General features: G+C 40.1%; 1 protein-coding gene across 2 annotated transcripts; it reads right to left on the bottom strand.

Annotated features, from left to right (window-relative positions):
• Positions 1-1,520: 1,520 nt before the first annotated feature.
• On the bottom strand, positions 1,521-18,203 carry sdhaf3 (succinate dehydrogenase complex assembly factor 3). Of its 2 annotated transcripts, XR_004895303.1 has the most exons (3): positions 17,850-18,202; positions 2,723-3,005; positions 1,521-2,657 (listed from the first exon to the last, which is right to left on the bottom strand). XR_004895303.1 is itself a non-coding variant. In XM_031279325.2 (2 exons), the coding sequence occupies exons 1-2, from the start codon at positions 18,024-18,026 to the stop codon at positions 2,811-2,813; spliced, it is 372 nt and encodes a 123-aa protein (XP_031135185.1). In that variant the 5' UTR covers positions 18,027-18,203; the 3' UTR covers positions 1,521-2,810. The 2 variants fall into 2 exon arrangements, 1 of the variants encoding a protein (XP_031135185.1); XM_031279325.2 differs by having other exon boundaries at positions 1,521-3,005; positions 17,850-18,203.
• Positions 18,204-20,051: the final 1,848 nt, after the last annotated feature.

Here is a 20,051-nt window from a genome sequence, read left to right as displayed (position 1 = left end):
AGCCGGTAAACGTGTGTTTCCATCCAAACGGCTTTTAAGTGAACAACAACCTGTGTGTAATGACGTCACATGCTGGTATGCACTCAAATTGGAATGATGAATTGATTTGAGACATTTGAAGGTGTTTCCATTCCATTTTTCTCTCTGAATTGTACAACATTCAAGCAAACATTTGGGAACAACGTTTTTGCAAGTTGTAATAGTGCTTATGTGTCAGCTGATAGCGATATATCAAGCTATAATAAGAAAACAACGCTATCAAAACATCGCTATGATGATGCAAAAGCGCCTAAATGCCAGACCACAACGATTTTTGCCATCTAAAATAGCCGTTATATTTCGCCTGTAAATTTAATTTAAAAAGTCTCTTGTTCGCCCACTTACATCTGTCTTTGTTGACACCCGCCATGTCTTCTAAGAAAGTGGAAATACGTGGCGGAAATGAATAAAACTTCTTCCCTTTATGGCCCGTTGCAACCATTCATTATTTATACGGCAAATAACGTTTCCATCAGCCTTTATTGCATAAGCCGTTTACCAATTACAAGAAAATCCGATGAGATTGAACGTACAAACTTTGTGTCGATATTCATGAAATTCAATCAAATTTTACTGTTTCCATAAGGCATTTTTCATTCGATATTACATCATTTGCATAAAAGTGTGTGGATGGAAACATGGCTAGTGTGCTTTAAAACCACTTGAATCTCTAGAGTTTGATGTCAGAATTCCTCCCACATTCCAAAAGCATGTGTGTCAGCTGTATGTGTGATGGCCTTCTGTGTCCATGCTGATGGACTGGCAATCTGTCCCCCACCTCGTGCTAATGGTAGACATAAGACAACTTGTTTTGACAAACAATATGTCACAATATCGGCTTGATTATCTGATGGCTCTCTGACATTCAGACACACAGTAGGCGTCTGTTACGTGAATATTCGGTATGGCTTTATCGAGACATGATCGGACGGTTACAGGAAGAGTCACAATTCTCACCCAATACTTGGCACTGGGTGCACCAGAGGGAGTGTATCACTGCTGGACAATCTCCACAGAGCTGTGTCAGCGCTGGAGCGTGGTATGGCTACACTGCTTAAACACTCGGGGTTGTTCGTCTTTCTTTAAAGCAATCACAATCATCTTGGGTGGCGCGAATTCCAAAGTTCCATTTACCTCGGAAACTCGAAAGCCGGAGCTGGGAATGACATCACGCCCGAGTTGAACACGTTCCATTTACAAGTCAGATTTTTCATTGTGGGGTTAGCTCTAGCCAGGTTAGCCATTATTAGCAATACAAGTTGATAACAACACATTACCCTGTTAATCAATCAATCAATCAATCAATCAATCAATCAATCACTCTCTCTCTCTCTGAGGCAATCTGTGCATCAACAACCATGAGTTGGCTTTTTAACAGCTTCGACATCATCACTGAGGCTGAAAGCACCTGGTGAGTAGACACACCTTGGTGCCTTTTCTTCACGACAATTGTATTTATGCACATAAAGTTGACAAAGAGAACCAATTAGTGCCACCTTAATGCACCTGCGGAGGAACCTCTTTTAATATCACAGTAAAAAAAAAAAAGACAAGCACATGAACACAGGGCTATTACACAGCAGCACTTTAATACAATCAAATATTCTTAAAAGCCTCTACTCGGCCTTTGAGCACCATCATCTTAACTCTCCTGTTGTCTTTAGGTCAAATTTGACCCGTTTTGAAAGTTTCATTATGAGAAATATGGGTTTCTTTCAAGCAAATAGCCCAAAAATAACATAAATGGTTCCATACAACGCTCAAGATCTCTACTTTAATTGAATTCCAGATGTTTTATTATTACATTTTATAGCATTTGAGAAAAAAAAAAAAACAGTATCCTGACTAAACTTTGACAGTATGTGATTTTTCACTCAATCATAACTATTTGTCGAAAAGAAATCAATTTTTTTTTCCAGCTGAAAATGAGGTAGGCTATAATTTCATATAAATTAGATTAATTGCCCATGAATTCCCCAAAAAAGTGTAAAACTAGTGATAATAACGTGATGTTAGTGGTGTATCCGGTGGTAGTGAAAAAAGGGCTTTTCATACGGGGAGCGATTGTTGCGCTCGTAATTCATTTTCAATGCGAGGCAAGTGAGCAGGGGGGATGGGGGGGGGCACAACAAGTGGGTGCAATCCCGTGAAACTGTCGCGTTGGTGCTCGTCACACGCACACGCCCGCCGCAAGACTTGAACTGTGTTGAACTTTTCCCTACACGAGCGACGCGCCGTCCAAATGGATGAACAAGAGACTGATTGTTGCTGTTTGTGAGTTCACTAAAATATCAAACAGTTTTCTAAACAGATATCAGGACATAGACAGCGGGGCTTCTGCTTGTCAGAGCATCGGCACAAGACTGGATTTACTGGGTAACATCCGTAATTATGACTATGCTAATTTAGCTAACTTTAGCTATCAACAATAACAGTCCGTGGTTAGGAAAGACTAGGATTGCCACTATTTATTATAAAGCAGCCTGTGATTAGAGATATATGATACCACAGTCAGCTAATCTCATTCAGTTGTAAGGCAGAGATACAGTAGTGCACAGAATCCCCATGGTTACCACACATTGATCGCCTGGCGTTTAATCGTGGAGCGTTGTCCTTCACATGAGGAGCGTAAAAGGATTAATTTTCATTTTCATTTTTACCCAGGAGAACAACAAGTTGCCCGGTGGACGGGAAGACAACACAAGGGTTAAGCACTCAGAGGTAATATATGGTTTTCTGTTTGTCTGGGTAAAGTTCTGTGTCCCGCTGCTTCACTTGCTGTCCTCCTGGATGTCAAACTGTCTGCTGGACTTGGTGGATTCCAGCATGAGTTCGTACAGTTGGCCTATCTGGTCGTCCTGGAAGTTGCTGAGTTTCCCCTCCGACAGATCGGCCCCAAACTTGACTGAGCTGAGTGGCTTCCCCGCTGACTGCAGTACCTGAGTCTGCAGGGTGTCCTTGTATTTCTGCGGGGGCACAAGACAGGAATAGCAGCGTTGTTTAGCACCTGGTCTTCCACCCCATCTCCACTTTCACATTCATTAAACACATCACGCATTGTGACGTGCAACATATGGTTAAAGATAGGGATGGAACGGATCACAAAACTCACGGTTCGGATCATGGTTTTAAGTCATGGATCGGATCAATTTTCAGATCAGCACAAAAAAGGGGGAATTTAAATGATTTATTAAAAATGTAATAACATTAACTTTCAACAATAATTACTTATTTCCCCAGTAAATTGCGGTTAAACGACAAAAACAGATGAGAAAAGGGTATTTTACAATAACTTTGAATGCACCACGTGAGTGACAACAGCAGTGACCAGTGCTAGTCTGTGTCTGTTAGCTCTTAGCTTTAGCGGCAGACTGTTGTATGTCCCGCTGTTGGAATCCTCTACAGTGAAATACAGTCACACTACACCGTTTAGCTGTGCATTTTAACCGTGTTTAATTCAGCTACTAGCTAACGGTAGGCTAACGTTACCCAATGCCAAGTGTAACAATAGTGTTTACTAGCGTGACATGCAGCGATGCTTCTGTTGCCTGTAACGTCTGTTTCGGAGCATCAGAGGGCAGCACAGACATTTAGGTGGCACCGTAATGAGGCACCGAAATCTGCGTTAGATACCGCTCGTTAAAGTGCCATATAAAGAGAAAATTCCGTTATCTATCTTGTCACGGCAACCCTTCATAGAGATTTATCAGCTTACTTTAAGTAACAGCAACAGTAAAAATGTAAAAAAAAAAAAAAAAAAAAAGAAAAAAAATCACACACACTGTTCTTATGCTTAGACTTTGCAATTGATCCGTGGTTCACATGCATTCCAAACTGTGAGTGTTGATCCGTATGGACCACGGATCAACTACGGTCCGTTAACACCACTAGTTCAAGATGGATATTAGGGCCGGGTTAAAATAATCCATTCTCGAATCGAAAAAGTTAATTGAATCGGGACCCTGTGAATCGGAATCAAATGATACCCAGCCCTAATGGTTATGCAATAAAATATCACAACAATAGTGTGTTTAGTCAACACCTGTTGGAGGACAAGATATTCTTTTTTTGTAACCTAACCCCATGTGCAGAGTCAAATCAACAATGAATGTCTCCTCCAAAAAAGTATTGTGTATGCAAAGCCTGATATGGCGTATTCCTCTGTGCCACACACACACACACACACACACACACACACACAAAATACTAAAAATACTTCCTCCTGTTTGACTAACGTTTGATATTACTTCAGCAGAAACCAATGAACTTGAGTGCCACAGACAGGCTAGTGAAGTCAGCAAGTATAACACATTGTTGGTTTGGGCTTTTGTTGACAGTAAGAGAAATATAGAATAACACCTGTGTTATCATTTGAATAAATGTGAAGTTCAGACACTCCTTCAAGCGAGTTACGTCCCATAACTATTTAGCATCTCTGTAGGAATGAAAGCATAGATACATGTGATACATTCTTTTTTTCTACAATCACCATTTGTACAGTGTAGTGGTGGGTAAATTCTCAATTTGATGCTGTTGGTTTTTAAATTTCAAACTGAGGTGTTCAAGTGCATTATCTGGTGTGTTTTGCGACAGTATGTGGGCTTAAGCAGGGGGCTCTGTTTTCATGCATTGATATTTTTTATTACAGCCCTTTAAAACATGGCTTCAAATCTTACGTATTTTTCTAAAAATATAAACAATTCATGACTAAGCAACATTGCACTAATGTGTTTCATCAGGTCTGTCAAACAACCCACCAAGGCTAAGGCTTTTCTGATACGGTCTCATACTGTTTTCTGAGTCTAGTCTATCACATAGTCTCTGAGTGGAAACAGAATTTTAAATATGAATGTTCACTGTATAGTAAACTCAAGGTTATGTTTTTTTTATTTACAGCATTGATATTGTTCAGGCCAAATCTGTGCGTACACAGATCTCCTCACTGTCTAGTTAACCTCAGCCCATGTGTGATGAGTCAACGCTGTCAGTGCTGCGTATGAATCATCCTGAGCAGGACCACAGCCACCTCCATCTGTTTCACTTCTGAATAGCTATCTATCACTTGGACAAAGAGCGCACAGTGAATGTCTCAGGTTTGTCCATTCTGAAAGCATCTTGGGTTTTTGGACACTTTCACTGTTAAGCAATAAAGCCATTTTATCTCAGAGATGGGTTTCTTTTCCTGCGCATAATGTAATTATGTTGAACATTTGCCAAGGGGAAATATCCTCCAGAGGCATCTTAAAAGGAATACAACAACAGTGTGACACAGTGCTCATACTTTTTACTTCGTCATTCAAAGACTTTTTTTGGAAAAGTCTAGATGAGTTAATGTATGTATGAGTAATGTGTTCTTTTTGTATCTGGATTCGTAACATTAAAGCTTTACTGCGTAACTTTTTGATATTAATGAACATCTGTTACATTCAAGCCATTGTCAAATGAGTTGCTACAAAGCTAATTAAGACTATCAGCTCCACACAACTCTCTCTGGATTTCTCAGTATGACTATGTTCAGAAGATTGTGGCGTCCGAGAACTTTTGCACAGAAACTCGAGTGAAGATAATGTCCTCTTCTGAAGAGTCCATCATGTTTTTTTAATCCTCCGTGTCCTCCTTGGTTACTAGCATGGAGGAGGGGTGGGGGCGCGTGTGCGATCACGGAAGGCTTGTTTCATGTGGATGCAACAATTAATGTTATCATTACTTAGAACTCATGGGGGCGACAGAAACTACGCACTATAGCTTTACTGAAATCAGTGATTAATATCAGCTGTGAAAGGCCCGGGCTGTAATTGATTGAGAGATAATGAGTGAGGTGGTGCGTTCAGTAATTGTTTAACATGACCTCCATTATTTCCCTTTGACACTCGTTAATTAGCATGCACGACCACAGAAGGCTTGTATCATGTGGACGCGCTGACAGTGTCATTACTTAGAATTCCTCATGGGGGAGACAAACTACACAGGGCTCTGCCACTAGGCTTGGGCCAGTGTTCCATTTTCAAACCGGTTTTGTATTATGCTAAAGAACGGGCCGGTATATCTTTACCACTAGGTGCCATACTTTACTCAGCAGCCGCTCCCGAGTGCAACTAATGAGACAACTTCAGACCACTTGGTGGCGGTAAAGCACCTCGAAGTCATGACTTTTTTGTCATGCTTTTGTCTTTTTCTTTGGCTCTGCTCTTTCGGCGCCCTCAAATCCAAATTGTTGTCATATTGGCGGTGCAGTAACTCTGCCATACATCGTCTCGTCAACCCGAAACGTGATCATTCTAGTAAACAAACACAATTCCCCCTCCCACCGCTACTGAAATGTGATCTTTTGGCTGCTTGGCAATAATAACTGCGTATCGCCTGTCAGACTTGTTGCCTGTTGACTGAAAGTCAAGATCTCGACGACGACACTGAACTAACAAAAACAATGGGTTTTTAATCACACTGCAATTTACTTCAGAGATTACAAGAATATGTTCACATTTTTATTTAACCTTTATTATTTGAAACGGACTTGTCCTCTTTGATTTCTTTTTGTTCCGTTTATTAGAATGTTACATACTACCTCAAAAAAACCAGGAAGTGAATAGACTTTGCAATAGAGCGACCTGACTGTTACATTGTTGTGTAGGAAGAGTGCACTTTACTTGAGTGTTGTTCACCTTTTGAAATCAATGTTTATTTTGGGAGTTATGATAAAGTCTCTGATTGTACATGAATACAAATCTAAACCGTGACTAAATTCTTGTTGAAAGTTCATACTTTGCAGGATTGCAGACTTTTTAAAAACTCTTCTTGAAAAGGTACTTTGGCCTAAATCACCTATTATTTTAGATGGTGTTACTTTGCTGTTCGATTATGGAAATATCATAATCACAAATTTGTTGGTTAATATCACAATCATGATTAATTAACACAAATTCTCATTGACTACGTTTACATGCACATAATCAGTTTTTTGCCCTCATTACGAAAAAGACAATATTCTGACTAAGCTGTTTACATGGCTAATGAAAGTGAATATTCCAGTAATATTCCCGTTTACATGTAGCCGTGCAAAATACAATTTTTTTCTAAGTTTACCAGCGGTGGAGGACTTGTTGGACCGTGCCAACACGGAAAGCGTCCCCTTTCATTCCTTCAACTAGCTTCTTGAAAAGGTCGGTGTAGAGATGTGTGCACATATCCAAAAACCTGCTGATATCCAAGTCTTTGATAATGTTTAAAAGTAGCTGTGCTTATCCGCTCAATGGTGTTTTAAGCCCAAAATGTCTCCTTCCAGGCAGCGCTGTGATCGTTGACTTCGAGGCACCTAACCCTAACCCCAACCATAACCCTAAACATAACCATTGCCTAATCCTAGTGCCTTCCAGGCAGCGCTGCCTGGTCCACTATTGCAACAACCTTGCAAAAGTACCTGAACCTTGTTTGTATATAACTGCTGACTCAATAAAAAGTGATTTTAGTTGGATCTGTTTGTCTGTCTTTAATTTTGCAGTGTTACTGTGATATATATGTATGGCTATAATTATCGTTTTAGGCTAATGTAATAGCCAATGTTAGCAGCAGGGTTACCCCTGAGTGTACCCCTATGGTTGGTTTATGCCTTAAAATAATGGCCAGGATTCCCGGGAGAAAGGTACGATATGTGTGTCTCCATTTCAAACATCACTGCAGGTTGACTGTTTTTAGCAGCAGAGGTTGATTGTGGGCGAGAGGGCGACAACACTGTCGTGGTTAGCTCGCCGAAACTCTACTGCCGCTGCCTCGGCAACGTTAGCTAATGTCCGCTAGCATATAGGCTAACTATAGCCAGTTAGCTTTGTGTGTAACGTAATAAAAACCCACCCATCTCGTAGGAGCGAAGCTTAATATTTTATTCAATAACATTATGGTACAAAACGAGCACTAACGCCACAGGTCTTATGTTGACAACGTGGGCGTGGCTAACGCTGTTGCGCTAACGCTGTAGCTTTAGCTAGCAGTCTAAACTTGTCTCGAGTACGGACCTTTAACTATCTACGGTCCGGACTCGAGTACTACAGCCCTGACAGGTAGATATTAGCTGAACAACTGAACAAGCTGCAGCTTTTCTGATTGATCCAATGGGAGCCTGACTCTTACATATGACCCCAATCTGCCCTTCTTATGGCTTGAAGCCATAACCTCCGCTGGTTTTTGCCAAAACCATGCTTCCCCCTAGGTATGTTAAACATCAGGCACCCATCACTGGCTCTGTTTGTACAATTAACCACGCAACAACTCCTTGACATTTTGACTTACTTGAATATTGTCATATTCATAAAAATAGTGGAATATTGGTGTGCATGTAAACGTACTCATTGTCTTTCGAAACGATGTTGCAATTATTGGATTTAAAAAAACTGTGAAACATTTCAACATATCAACAGTGAAAACACCTTGAACTGTGAACTTTCACTTCATACTTTTGCCATTTGAGCATTTTTTTTTTCATTCAGAACACAAGACAAAATAAGAGTTTACTTGCAAAACGTGATGTGCAAAATAATTGTTTTTTTCCGATTAATCGGATTATGTGATCTTTAAAAGCCAAAATCATGAATACAATTTTGATTAATTGCACAGCCCTGCTATATTTTTGAAAAGGGAAATTACTTTGGTTGTAATGTTCAGTAATTTGCAAATTGTCTTAAAAACAACATGATAAAGAATCGTAATAAGATTGAGGATCTTGATCCTGCCTGAAGAAATATCACAATATATTTGCCAAAAATTGCCAAACCCTACCATTGAGGCATTTTAGAGTATCCTCTTCATCCTCTGTATGGACAGTTTGAGCTTCAGAGAACAAAAGGCCAGGTCTAACCGGGTAAATACAATATTTGATATCTCTCATATTATCAAACTGTTAAATGCTCAGGATGACTCAGCTGATGATCAGTGTTCTATATCGCTACTTTATGCTATTTATACATTTGGGCTTTGGCTCAGTGCATCACATACTCTACAGGTGTTTTTACTGCAAGGATCTCGACATCTCTTCATTGCATTTTTACAATACTCCCTCATCTTTTCCTTTGTTCCCTACAAACACATTTCTCTTTGGGGAAAGCTTGTTTGGCCCAATGGAGCCAATTTATTAGGAGCAGAAAATTCCCATGGGTGCCTCTGAAATAAATGGATTAGTCCTGCTCGTCGTCTGTTCCCACTCCTCGGTATTTTTCCGAGGACGCCGAGATACAGCGGAAATTCGCCTGCTTTTGAAAGAATAGACAGAGAGGGGGGAAAAAAAGGACTAGGGAGAAAGTTAAGTGAGAGTCTGTGTTGGTAGACCTCTGCTATATTCATTACATAATGCAAATTGGTGTGTTCTTAATAGCTGTCAAATACAGCAAATGGTGCAAACTAGTATGTATGGGAATTAGATTTCCATGTTGTCTATTAATGTGGTGTGTGATTGGACCACACAAAGAATAACATTGGTTCAGTTGAAGCTTATAGGGATCCTAATAAATAAAATGATGTTATTTGCATCAAAATGAAACGCTACTACCTACCAGCCTGGCCTCTGGACTTTGATGACAAAAGTGGAATCACAATGTGGAATAGCTTGCCAACTATCATAGCGGAGGCACCGAGTAAGGCCAGTTTTAAAAGACTAATTAGGAAACACTTAAACATTAACTAAAAATTATTTAATCTTACTATGATGGGCTATTGTTGTCGGAATGTGATGTTATTCAATTTGACACAAATGTACGAAACATCTACACAGTGATATTCTTTTACTTGCGCTATATCTCTTGTTTCAAATGTATGTACAATTGTACGTTTGATATTTGTATGTATATGTTGTGATTGTTTTATGTGAACCCCAGGAGAGGAGCTGCTACATTGTTAGCAGCCAGAGGGGATCCGCATCAGGGTTTCTACAGGTTTCACCAAGTTCAATTTAAGACTTTTTAAGACCTTTTTGAGACCATTATGAATGAAATTTAAGACCGTTATCACGACATCAAAAACAAAGTCAGATGTCAGAGTCCAGAAACATTGTCTGAAACAATTCCCCTTGTCATTAGGATTGCACTAGGATTAGGCAATGGTTATGTTTAGGGTTATGGTTGGGGTTAGGGTTAGGTGCCTCGAAGTCAACGATCACAGCGCTGCCTGGAAGGAGACATTTTGGGCTTAAAACACCATTGAGCGGATAAGCACAGCTACTTTTAAACATTATCAAAGACTTGGATATCAGCAGGTTTTTGGATATGTGCACACATCTCTACACCGACCTTTTCAAGAAGCTAGTTGAAGGAATGAAAGGGGACGCTTTCCGTGTTGGCACGGTCCAACAAGTCCTCCACCGCTGGTAAACTTAGAAAAAAATTGTATTTTGCACGGCTACATGTAAACGGGAATATTACTGGAATATTCACTTTCATTAGCCATGTAAACAGCTTAGTCAGAATATTGTCTTTTTCGTAATGAGGGCAAAAATTTCCTCATTGGCATTACAGGACTGGTGTCTAGATCGGCTGCAATATAAGTTGCATGTTGGTCTCATTTGTAGTCCTAATACAGCCAATTATATTTGGACTAGCGACAGAAAGAACTACAACAGCACAGAATAAAAAAATTTAAAAACATTCTAAAGCACTGTGGGAACATTTCAGTGAGAATTAGCGGTAGCGTTACATTGACGTAGTAAAATTAAGACCCGTTTAAAATTATTTAAGACCTAGAACACTATACTTAAAGTGCCCATATTATGAAAAAATCACTTTTTCTGGGATTTGGGGTGTTATGTTGTGTCTCTGGTGCTTCCACACACATACAAACTTTGAAATAAATCCATCCATGCTGTTTATAGTGAGATACGGTTTCTGAATGTGTCCTGCCTTCAGTCTCTGGGTGAGCTGTTCAAAATCGGCACGGCTTGTGACGTCACAAGCCGAAACGAGCAGGCTAACCGCAACCATTAGCTCGTAGCGTTAGCATGCTAACGCTATGGCTAACGCTAGCATGCTACCTCGTTCTCAATAGCAAAGCACTGCTACAACACACACAAGTTCACCATAATCTACAAAAGAACTACTTCCATGTGCGCCCTCATTTAGAAGTCTCCCAGCTAATCCTGCCTTGTAACTGACCGAAGTTGTAGAAACAGCCTTTCTTTTACTGTCTATGGAGCTAGCTAGCTGACATGATCTACATCTGAGCTACTGGGCATGTGCAGTGCAATCAAAGATAGTACAGAAGAAGAAGAAGAAAAGAGGTCTCACTCTGTAGCTAAAACAGAGACCAGCTGAAAAGAGGATCTGCAGCAGTGAGATAGAGCGGTGCAGTACAACACAAATATGGTGTTTTTTGAAAATTAAACCATGTAAACCTATTCTGGTACAACCTTAAAATACAATTATGAACCTGAAAATGAGCATAATATGGCTGCTTTAAGACTTTTTAAGGCCTAAAATTGTGATTTTTAAATTTTTGACTTTTTAAGACCCTGCGGAAACCCTGCGAATAAAGAATAAAGTCTGAATAAATTCCATGTTTTTTTGTAACTTAAATGCTTTTCACAGTACATCACATGTATATCTACTGGGGCTGTCAAAATGAACGCAATAAGAACGAGTTAACGCACAAGCGTTCTGTGATTCGGGCCTCGGGCCGCTCTGTAGTTTGGGAAATCAGGAAGGGATGGAGCAGTAACGTTGTGGTAGGCTAGCAGAAGCAAACACTGAGCAGAAAGGGATAAAGAAAAATAAATTAAGAGCATTTTTGAAGGGCAAGTTGAGTTTTAAAGCCCTTCCAGAAGGTTCTCTCCACAAGACTAAAGTTATCTGCATGTACTGTCGATGTGAACTGAGTTACCACCGGAGTAGTCAAGTCTCAAATACCACTTGAGCGTTAAAAACTTAAAAAATATCGCTTTTAAAGTACATTTAGAACAGATAAACAATGTGTGATTAATTTGCAATTCCTCGCGAGTTAACTATGGACAATCATGGGACTAATTGTGAATAATTTAATTGACAGCCCTAATATCCACATATAGCCTCTATGTATATTTACATGTAATCAATTCTAAATCGTTTCCTATACTTTTCAGGGAAACATTGTCCATCAACTTTGACTAAGTTTGATTATAAAATTGATCTGGTAAGTTGAACTTGCTCTAAAATTTGGGAGTTTTTGAGAGAGAGAGAGAGCGAGTCCAACAACTGCATTGTGTAGCTTGAGATTGTGACTGTATGTGCAGTTCTCTCATTATTCTGAAAACATTTTCCCAAAACACTGCCAATATATTCTTGCATCTAAATCTTGCTATTTTATCACTGACTACGTTTACATGCACTTAATATTCCGGGTTTTGCCCTTATTCCGAAAAAGACGATATTCTGACTAAGCTGTTTCCATGGATAATGAAAGGGAATATTCCAGTAATATACCCGTTTACATGTAGCTGCTTCTTGAAAAGGTCGGCGTAGCAATGTGTGCGCATATCCAAAAACCTGTTGATATCGAAGTCTTTGATAATGTTTAAAAGTAGCTGTGTTTCTCCTTCTTATCAGGTCTGCAGCCTTGCAAACTTTTGGCTGGTTGGTTTGTGTACAGTAACCATAGCAACGCACAGAGCCGACCATAAGCCGTAAACAGGCAAGAGACTGTAAACTGGGCGTAAACTGCAGTAAAAACCCAGATTGAGACGCATATTCCGAATGCGCTGTATACATGTCAAAAGAATGCCTCTAAAACCTGAATAATACCTAAATATCCCACATGTCCTAATCGGAAAATGCTATACTCGGAAAAAGGCCTTATACGTAATATCCAACCAGAATATGCTGTTTACTAGCCTGACAAGCCAGACCAACATCAAGATGTTGGGTCTAGGAACACATCATTGGCAGGGCTCAATCCAAGGGGCGGGAGAAACAGTTGTCTTTCAAATTCCCTCTGCACTCATAGCCAACCAGAGATTAAACTTTTGCCGTATCCGGTCAGCAAAACTCCGAACCTAAAATATTTGCACACTCTGTTTCTTAGATGCTTCAGTGTAGGGATATTCAATCAGCATGGCTGTGCTTGCTATTGTCTAATCTTTGCATTTGAATCTATTTAGTATTACTAAATGCCAGTATGTACCACTGTGACTGATTTAACACAACGCTAAGAGTCCAGAACCCAGTATAAACTTAGCGGCTCATCTTTTTTCCTTCAGTTTAAGCTTCTGGACCTCGAAAAACCGGCATGTTTTCCTTGCTTTCTGGCTGCTTCCACAAGTGGCCGGAGCTCGTTTCTATTATTTTGTCGGCTTGTGTCAAATCTTCCTTGACTAGTAGTTACTACTTCTAAACGCACATTTAAAGAATGACAAGGGGAGAGGAAAAAAACTGTATGTTCGGACGGACACACACACACACACACACACACACACACACACACACACACACACACACACACACCAGCTCAGGTGTTTTACTCACAGATTTATCGTGGACAACTTTGGCTTTTTGTTGGATTTTTTTTGTTGCAAATCCAGACATGAATGCCACACAGTGGTTTTAGTCACACTAAGTTTTGCGTAGAAATGTTTCCATTTTAAAAAACACAGCCAAAGGAGCGCGTATATAAACAAAAGCCACGTTTTCGTCCCCTGATTGGGACCAATGCAAATGGACTCTGAGTTTGCATACTGATAGAGTGAGTCATAATGAAAGTGTCTACCTCCTCCCCGGTGGCTTCACAGCTACTGCATTGACAAAGGGAGCTCTCAGGATTCCAGCTGCAATCACCATCTACTTCATTAGGCAGATTGGCTGCAGATGGGTGCTTTACCATCCCCCAGCGGTGCGTAATTGTGCTGGAAAACACTGGCACTCCCCCTTGGTGACATACAAAAAGGACCTGGCATAGTCGGATGATTATTTTGGGAACTAGAGGATGAGTTGCAAATATACTGATCCCCCATCACCACATGAATCTAGGTAGGTCGTCTGAGGCTGGGGTCAGGCTCTGTGCTATAAAGTCTGATTTATGGTTCTGCGGAGGCTCCACGGCGAGCTTTCTCCGTAGCCTACATAAACGGCCTGATGTTTATACTTGTGCGTTGGTGTGTGCATCGATCTCTTTAAGAGAATAGCAGGGCTGGCAAGTGAGTAGTGACTCTAGAGTCATAGTGAGAGAAACAAAGTGTCTCCCCTGTTCTTTCTGACCTGGTGGTAAATCTGGAGCAGGAGAAGTTAACCCTCTCCTTGATGTTATGTTGTTTATGGAGAAGGAGAACCAGGAAATGAGTCGGGGGAAATGCAAAGCTACCAAGCCACGGCCGAGCTACGTACGTCGCCAAGACTTGTAGTTACATTTTTCAGGAGGTGCACACCAGGCTACGGCGTATGGTCTGTGTCTCCACGTACCTACGTACGTGGTCACAGCGTTGATTTAACGCAGAAGCATAAATCACGCGGGGAGTGTGTTTAGGCTGCGGCGGGGGTGCCACGAGAAAGTTCTAAAACACCAAACACAAGCATTGAACTGCCCAGGAGTTTTTAGAACAGCTGACTGCCAAACAACAAAGCACAGTCGATCTGTCTCTCTCGTCTCTTTCTCTCTTTCTCCGGGAAATAAAGCTGCCTTCAAGTGCGGTCGGAAACGCAGAGACGTATAAACGATCTGACGGAAAACAAAGTCTCCTTGTGCTACATTGGGGGGTTAAAGAACACAACAGGACGTCACACAAATGGGCCGTTTAACAACACTCCCACGCCACACAACCCTGTGGCAAATCGCAGATCGCCAATTATTTTTCAATATGCTAGGGCTGTGTAGCAACAATGATTTCCCAAATCTATTCCATTCTGATTCACGAGGTCCCAATTTGATTACATGTTTGAATCAATATCAATTACGTTATGGACATTTAAGTTACAATACCAATTTTGCATTCTTATGCTTATGAGAACGTATGCCGTAAATTGTACACGCAAGAAGCAACCCTCAAATATGTTTTTGAATGCACCAGGTTAATGTTTGCATTTAGAATTGACCCCCAAAAAGTTTGTTAAAAGTACTTTTTACTTAACAGGACTATAACGTGACAGTCATTGACAGCTCATTATTTCACTGTTTACATAATAAGATAATATTGGCCAAGATGATCTGATTATCTCTGAAATATGATATATTTAATAGGGGGGTGGAATCGGCTCAACATTCCTAAAGCGTGCAGTGAAAGCTGTGTGAAAACAGACTTCCCCACAGACCTTCCCTGACATTCTGAAGATCCCAAAATAATAAACTACCAACAATAACAAATGTTCAGCAGTAACCAGATTTACACTGTAGGTGAAAACTATAACCCAACTATGAACATGCATTACACTTTTACCTCCAACAGTCCCTTAGTGTTGTACTGTTTAGTGAAGCTGCTCTGCCATCATGTGGTGAAGGGCTGACATAACACTGGCTACGCATAGGCCATCAAAGATCACATTATGACAGGTGAAGTTAAAGAGCATCAATAACGTACAAATCTAAACAAGACTAAAAGTTACAGTGCAGTGTGAGAAATGAATAATTATTTGATTGAATAGGTTGTAGGGACGGGTTTGGGAGGGGAGAGGGAGGGGTTTCATTTTGTGTGGTGTGTAAAATGTAAGTAAATAAGTTTGGAATTATTTTTACAACTGAAATGAAAAAAATGTTTTACTACAGAGGGAAAGTACCGAAAAAAAAGGTACCGTTGGGTGCTGTAACCGAATTTCAAATACTCGCCGTGTGTACTTCGTCCACAGCAATCCCACTAATCGGTCCCAAAACGTAGGGCTGGGCAATATATCGATATTATATTGATATCGTGATATGAGACTAGATATCGTCTTAGATTTTGGATATCGTGATATGACATAAGTGTTGTCTTTTCCTGGTTTTAAAGGCTGCATTACAGTGAAGTGATGTATTTTTCTGACCTTACCAGACTGTTCTAGCTGTTCTATTATTTGCCTTTTCCCCACTTAGTCATTATATCCACATGACTGATGATGATTTATCTAAAATCTAAGTGTGAAGATAGTTTGTTAAAGCCCCAATTGTCAACCCTAGAATATCGCCGCAATATTATAATATTTGGTCAAGAATATCGTGATATCTGATTTTCTCCATATCGCCCAGCCCTACCAAAACGTCCCAGTTAGAGAGGAAATACGGTAAACATATTCTTTAACAGCCATCACTGACAACACCGAGGTCATGTGCCCAGTCATTTTCAGGGAAATGTGGGGGTTTTGGCAACTCAGGTGGACCTTACATTCTACAATGGACACCTTACATATGGTGGGTATTTTATAGGCTGATTTAGACTCAATATGTTTCAAATTTGACCACCACTTTTAGGCTCAATCATTTATCCACCAGAACTTTTTAGAACTATTCCCAACAGTGCACGGAGGGCTTTGAAACAGCATATAGCACCCATATTTGATTAATTTATTAATGCTTTATTTAACAGGTTTGCAATTTACTAATTATTCCCTAGGCCTATATGCAGAGGTTAAATTGGGCCAGAGCGCACCAGAGCGCAGCTCCGCCTCCTCAGGTCCACAACACACCCTGCCGGAGCTCAGCTCCGTCTCCTTCAGCACCAAATATTGTTATTCCACCTCATCTCCTGGCAAATACATGGCATCTGAGACTGAATATTTAGCAAGACTACACAGAGACACCCAGGCTACATGGAATTATCAGACGTCTTAATGCATTAATCGCTGCGTTCTCTGGTTCAGCACCCCGCCCACAGACATCAAGGGAATACTGTCACAATTCTAGGCGTGTCATATAGGCTATATGTGATCTGGTAACGTTACCTAATACAGGGAAACAGAGACAAAAGTTAAGTTTAGTTTGAGTTGACTTAGTGTGGCAGAACATATGATGAATAATTCTAATGAAGGGGGTTATTTTAACACCCACTGAGAACAAGGTTTTCAAACGTCCTTTAAAATCTTCCAATTTAATGCAAATTCCAATTCTTAATCTGCAAATGTAAAAAAAAACAAAAACCGACTTGATACATTTAAAGAAAACTACCCTGGACTGGACTGATTGGCACTGTTTGACTCCCTTACTGGCTATATTAGCCATCTGCCCATTTTGCTAGCTTGCCTGTATGGTCAATACACCATGCTGTTTTTTTGTCTGTATGGACAGTTTTCAACTTTAACTTAAACTCTTCTTCAAGTCTTTTACTAATGTCTATGTATAGTTAAGTAATGATTATTCTATTTTTGATATATTGTGTAGCCTGTTGTACTTGAACAGATATAGAATTTGCACTGGCACTATGATACCATTGCACCTTTCTGCATTTTTTTCCACACCGCTCTGTTAAACATGCTACAACCAAACTTTAATGTAAGGGCACACTATTAATATATCTTTCTTTGTATTTTTATAGTATGTGTGCGTGGATGTCATATGTCATATGTCTGTGTGCCTATGTATATGTTGTGTATAAGCTATTGGACACCTTAATTTCCTTCTCTATCTATCTATCTATCTAATTCGGGATAGAAATCCACAGGCAACACTTAGTTTAATACCTCTGTCCACCATGTTGGATACGAGCAGGCTAATGATAACTAATGAAGACATTATTACATTGTGTTGTAAGTAAGAGGTGGCGTTTAGTAAATTCGGTGTAAAAAGGATGAGAATTTGGGTTTGAGTGTAGAGTATAACAGTGAGACTATCTACAATCATGTAAACTTTAAATTGAGAGATTTATGAATGGGGTTTGGTTAGTGCGACTTTATAGGGATGAAATGGTTTACCTCCCACTCTGTCATGAAGCTCGTCACCTCTTCGGACGACGCCCGTTTGTTTCTTCTGAACTCGTCTTTGACATACTGGTCCCCGAGGGCTCTTAAATCTATCGGCAGGAACCGATGCAGGACCAGAATCCTCTTGTACAATGACCGGACTCTGGAGACATGAGCAGAAGCTGCCATGAAGTCAAGTACCGCAAACTAACAGTTACTATCAGTGAACGTTTAAATACAACTTTTAACAGCTGTCCTGTATTCCAAAAACAGTGAGAGACATAACGGCGTTAGAAAGCGACATTCCCAAGGAGAGTTACTCAACACATGTCCTTGTTTCTCCCGGAAATGGACCTTCTTATTCTGGTTGGCAAACATCAGCTCCACCTGCTGGCCTGGAGCAGTAACTCCGCAAGGAAAGCACAAATACATTCTTCTTCTCAGGAGTTAATTACAGTTTTTCTCAGTCGCTTTGGTGCATTTCTCACATCACTATTTACATTTGCACAACAGTTAGTTCAACCTCCACAACATTTAGTCATTTGTGCACATCATAGTAGCAGTTTCTCATTCCTTCCAACAAATTGCAAATGCTTTTGGACATGCATCAATTGCTTTCATACAACTCTCTGCTGTTTTATAACATTATCATTTGCTTATGTCATGTCAGTCAAAATTAACTATACTTGTGAATGCTGAATAGTCATTCCATATTAAACTAATAGTCCTCATTTCATTGCTTGAGTCATTCCATACAAAAATGTTGAACTAGTTGTCAACATCATCTCTTTTTACATCTTTTTTTTCCTGAAAATGTCTCCTAAATTGAACAATTTCTCTCAGGTGAATCTCAGCTTTCACTGATGAGAAGGGGTGTGTGAAGCATTAGTTGCAACCAATGATAAGCCACTTCTCTATCACTGTCAGAGCTGAATCCCATAAACCCCCACTTTACAAGCATATATGAACCAAGCAGGACATAGTGTGTACCATTTCTACAATACTGTGACACAGAAATGGAAGGTCAGCCTCGTGGAAGAGGGGTGAGGGTGTGGGGAGGAAGGGGAAGGGGACAAAACAGGGGAAGAGGAAGAAGAGGCCAAGTACATAGGCGGATCCCTGATGAAATCAGGGCTACAATTGTGGCTCATGTTGTCAATCACGGCCTCACAATGGCTGAGGCTGGTCGTAGGGTGCAGCCAAATGTTGGGAGAACCACTGTAAATTCAATTATTCAAACATTTCGTCGGGAGAACAGGTGTGTATAAATGGACAGTAATTCAGCACTAAACAATCTGCACCGCACTACTGTCATTGTGTCATACATGAAGCTTGCAGTGGGACAATAACTTGTCACTGTACATTTTACATTTAGACGTACAGCTTTACTGCATCACACATTTAGTGTATTGTAGTGTACAGTGGTGTTACAGTAAAGATTTGCCATATTTACTGTAATTTTACTCTGCAACACACAGGATTGCAAGACACAATTGCATACAGTAATGTGTAACTTTACTGTATTTTTCAAATTGCTGTGCAAATACAACCCCAAATCAGAAAAAGTTGGGACAGTATGGAAAACACAAATAAAAAAGAAAGTAGTGATTTCTAAATGTACTTTGACTTGTATTTCATTGCAGACAATGTGAACACAAAATATTTCATGTTTTGTCTGGTCAACTTAATTTCATTTGTAAATATACATCCTTTCCTGTCATTCAGACCTGCAACACATTCCAAAAAAGGTTGGGACAGGAGCAATTTAGGGCTAGTAATCAGGGAAATTGGTTAAATAATGATGTGATTTGAAACAGGTGATGTCAACAGGTGATTGTAATTATGATTTGGTACAAAAGCAGCATCCAAGAAAAGTCTAGTCCTTTAGGAGCAAAGATGGGCCGAGGATCGCCAGTTTGCCAACAAATACATGAGAAAATTATTGAAAGGTTTAAAAACAACGTTCCTCAAAGAAAGATAGGAAGACATTTGCTTATTTCACCTTCAACAGTGCATAACATAATTAAAAGATTCAAGGAATGTGGAGGAATTTCAGTGCGTAAAGGACAAGGGCGCAAGCCTAAGCTGAACAACCGTGATCTCCGATCCCTCAGGCGGCACTGCATCAAGAATCGTCATTCATCTATAAGCCATATCACCACATGGGCTCAGGACTACTTTGGCTAACCTTTGTCAAGTACCACAATACGTAGT

This window comes from Sander lucioperca, chromosome 16, assembly GCF_008315115.2.
Source record: "Sander lucioperca isolate FBNREF2018 chromosome 16, SLUC_FBN_1.2, whole genome shotgun sequence".
Lineage (NCBI taxonomy): Eukaryota > Metazoa > Chordata > Actinopteri > Perciformes > Percidae > Sander > Sander lucioperca.
The sequence above is the reverse complement of the archived record's forward strand: the minus strand, read 5'-3'. Positions and strand labels throughout refer to the sequence as shown.

Coding starts and splice junctions, on each gene's coding strand:
- sdhaf3 (XM_031279325.2), bottom strand. CDS start 18,026: ATGGCAGCTTCTGCTCATGTCTCCAGAGTCCGGTCATTGTACAAGAGG. Junction 3,006..17,849: donor GCTTCATGACAGAGTGGGAG/GTAAACCATTTC, acceptor GTGCCCCCGCAG/AAATACAAGGACACCCTGCA.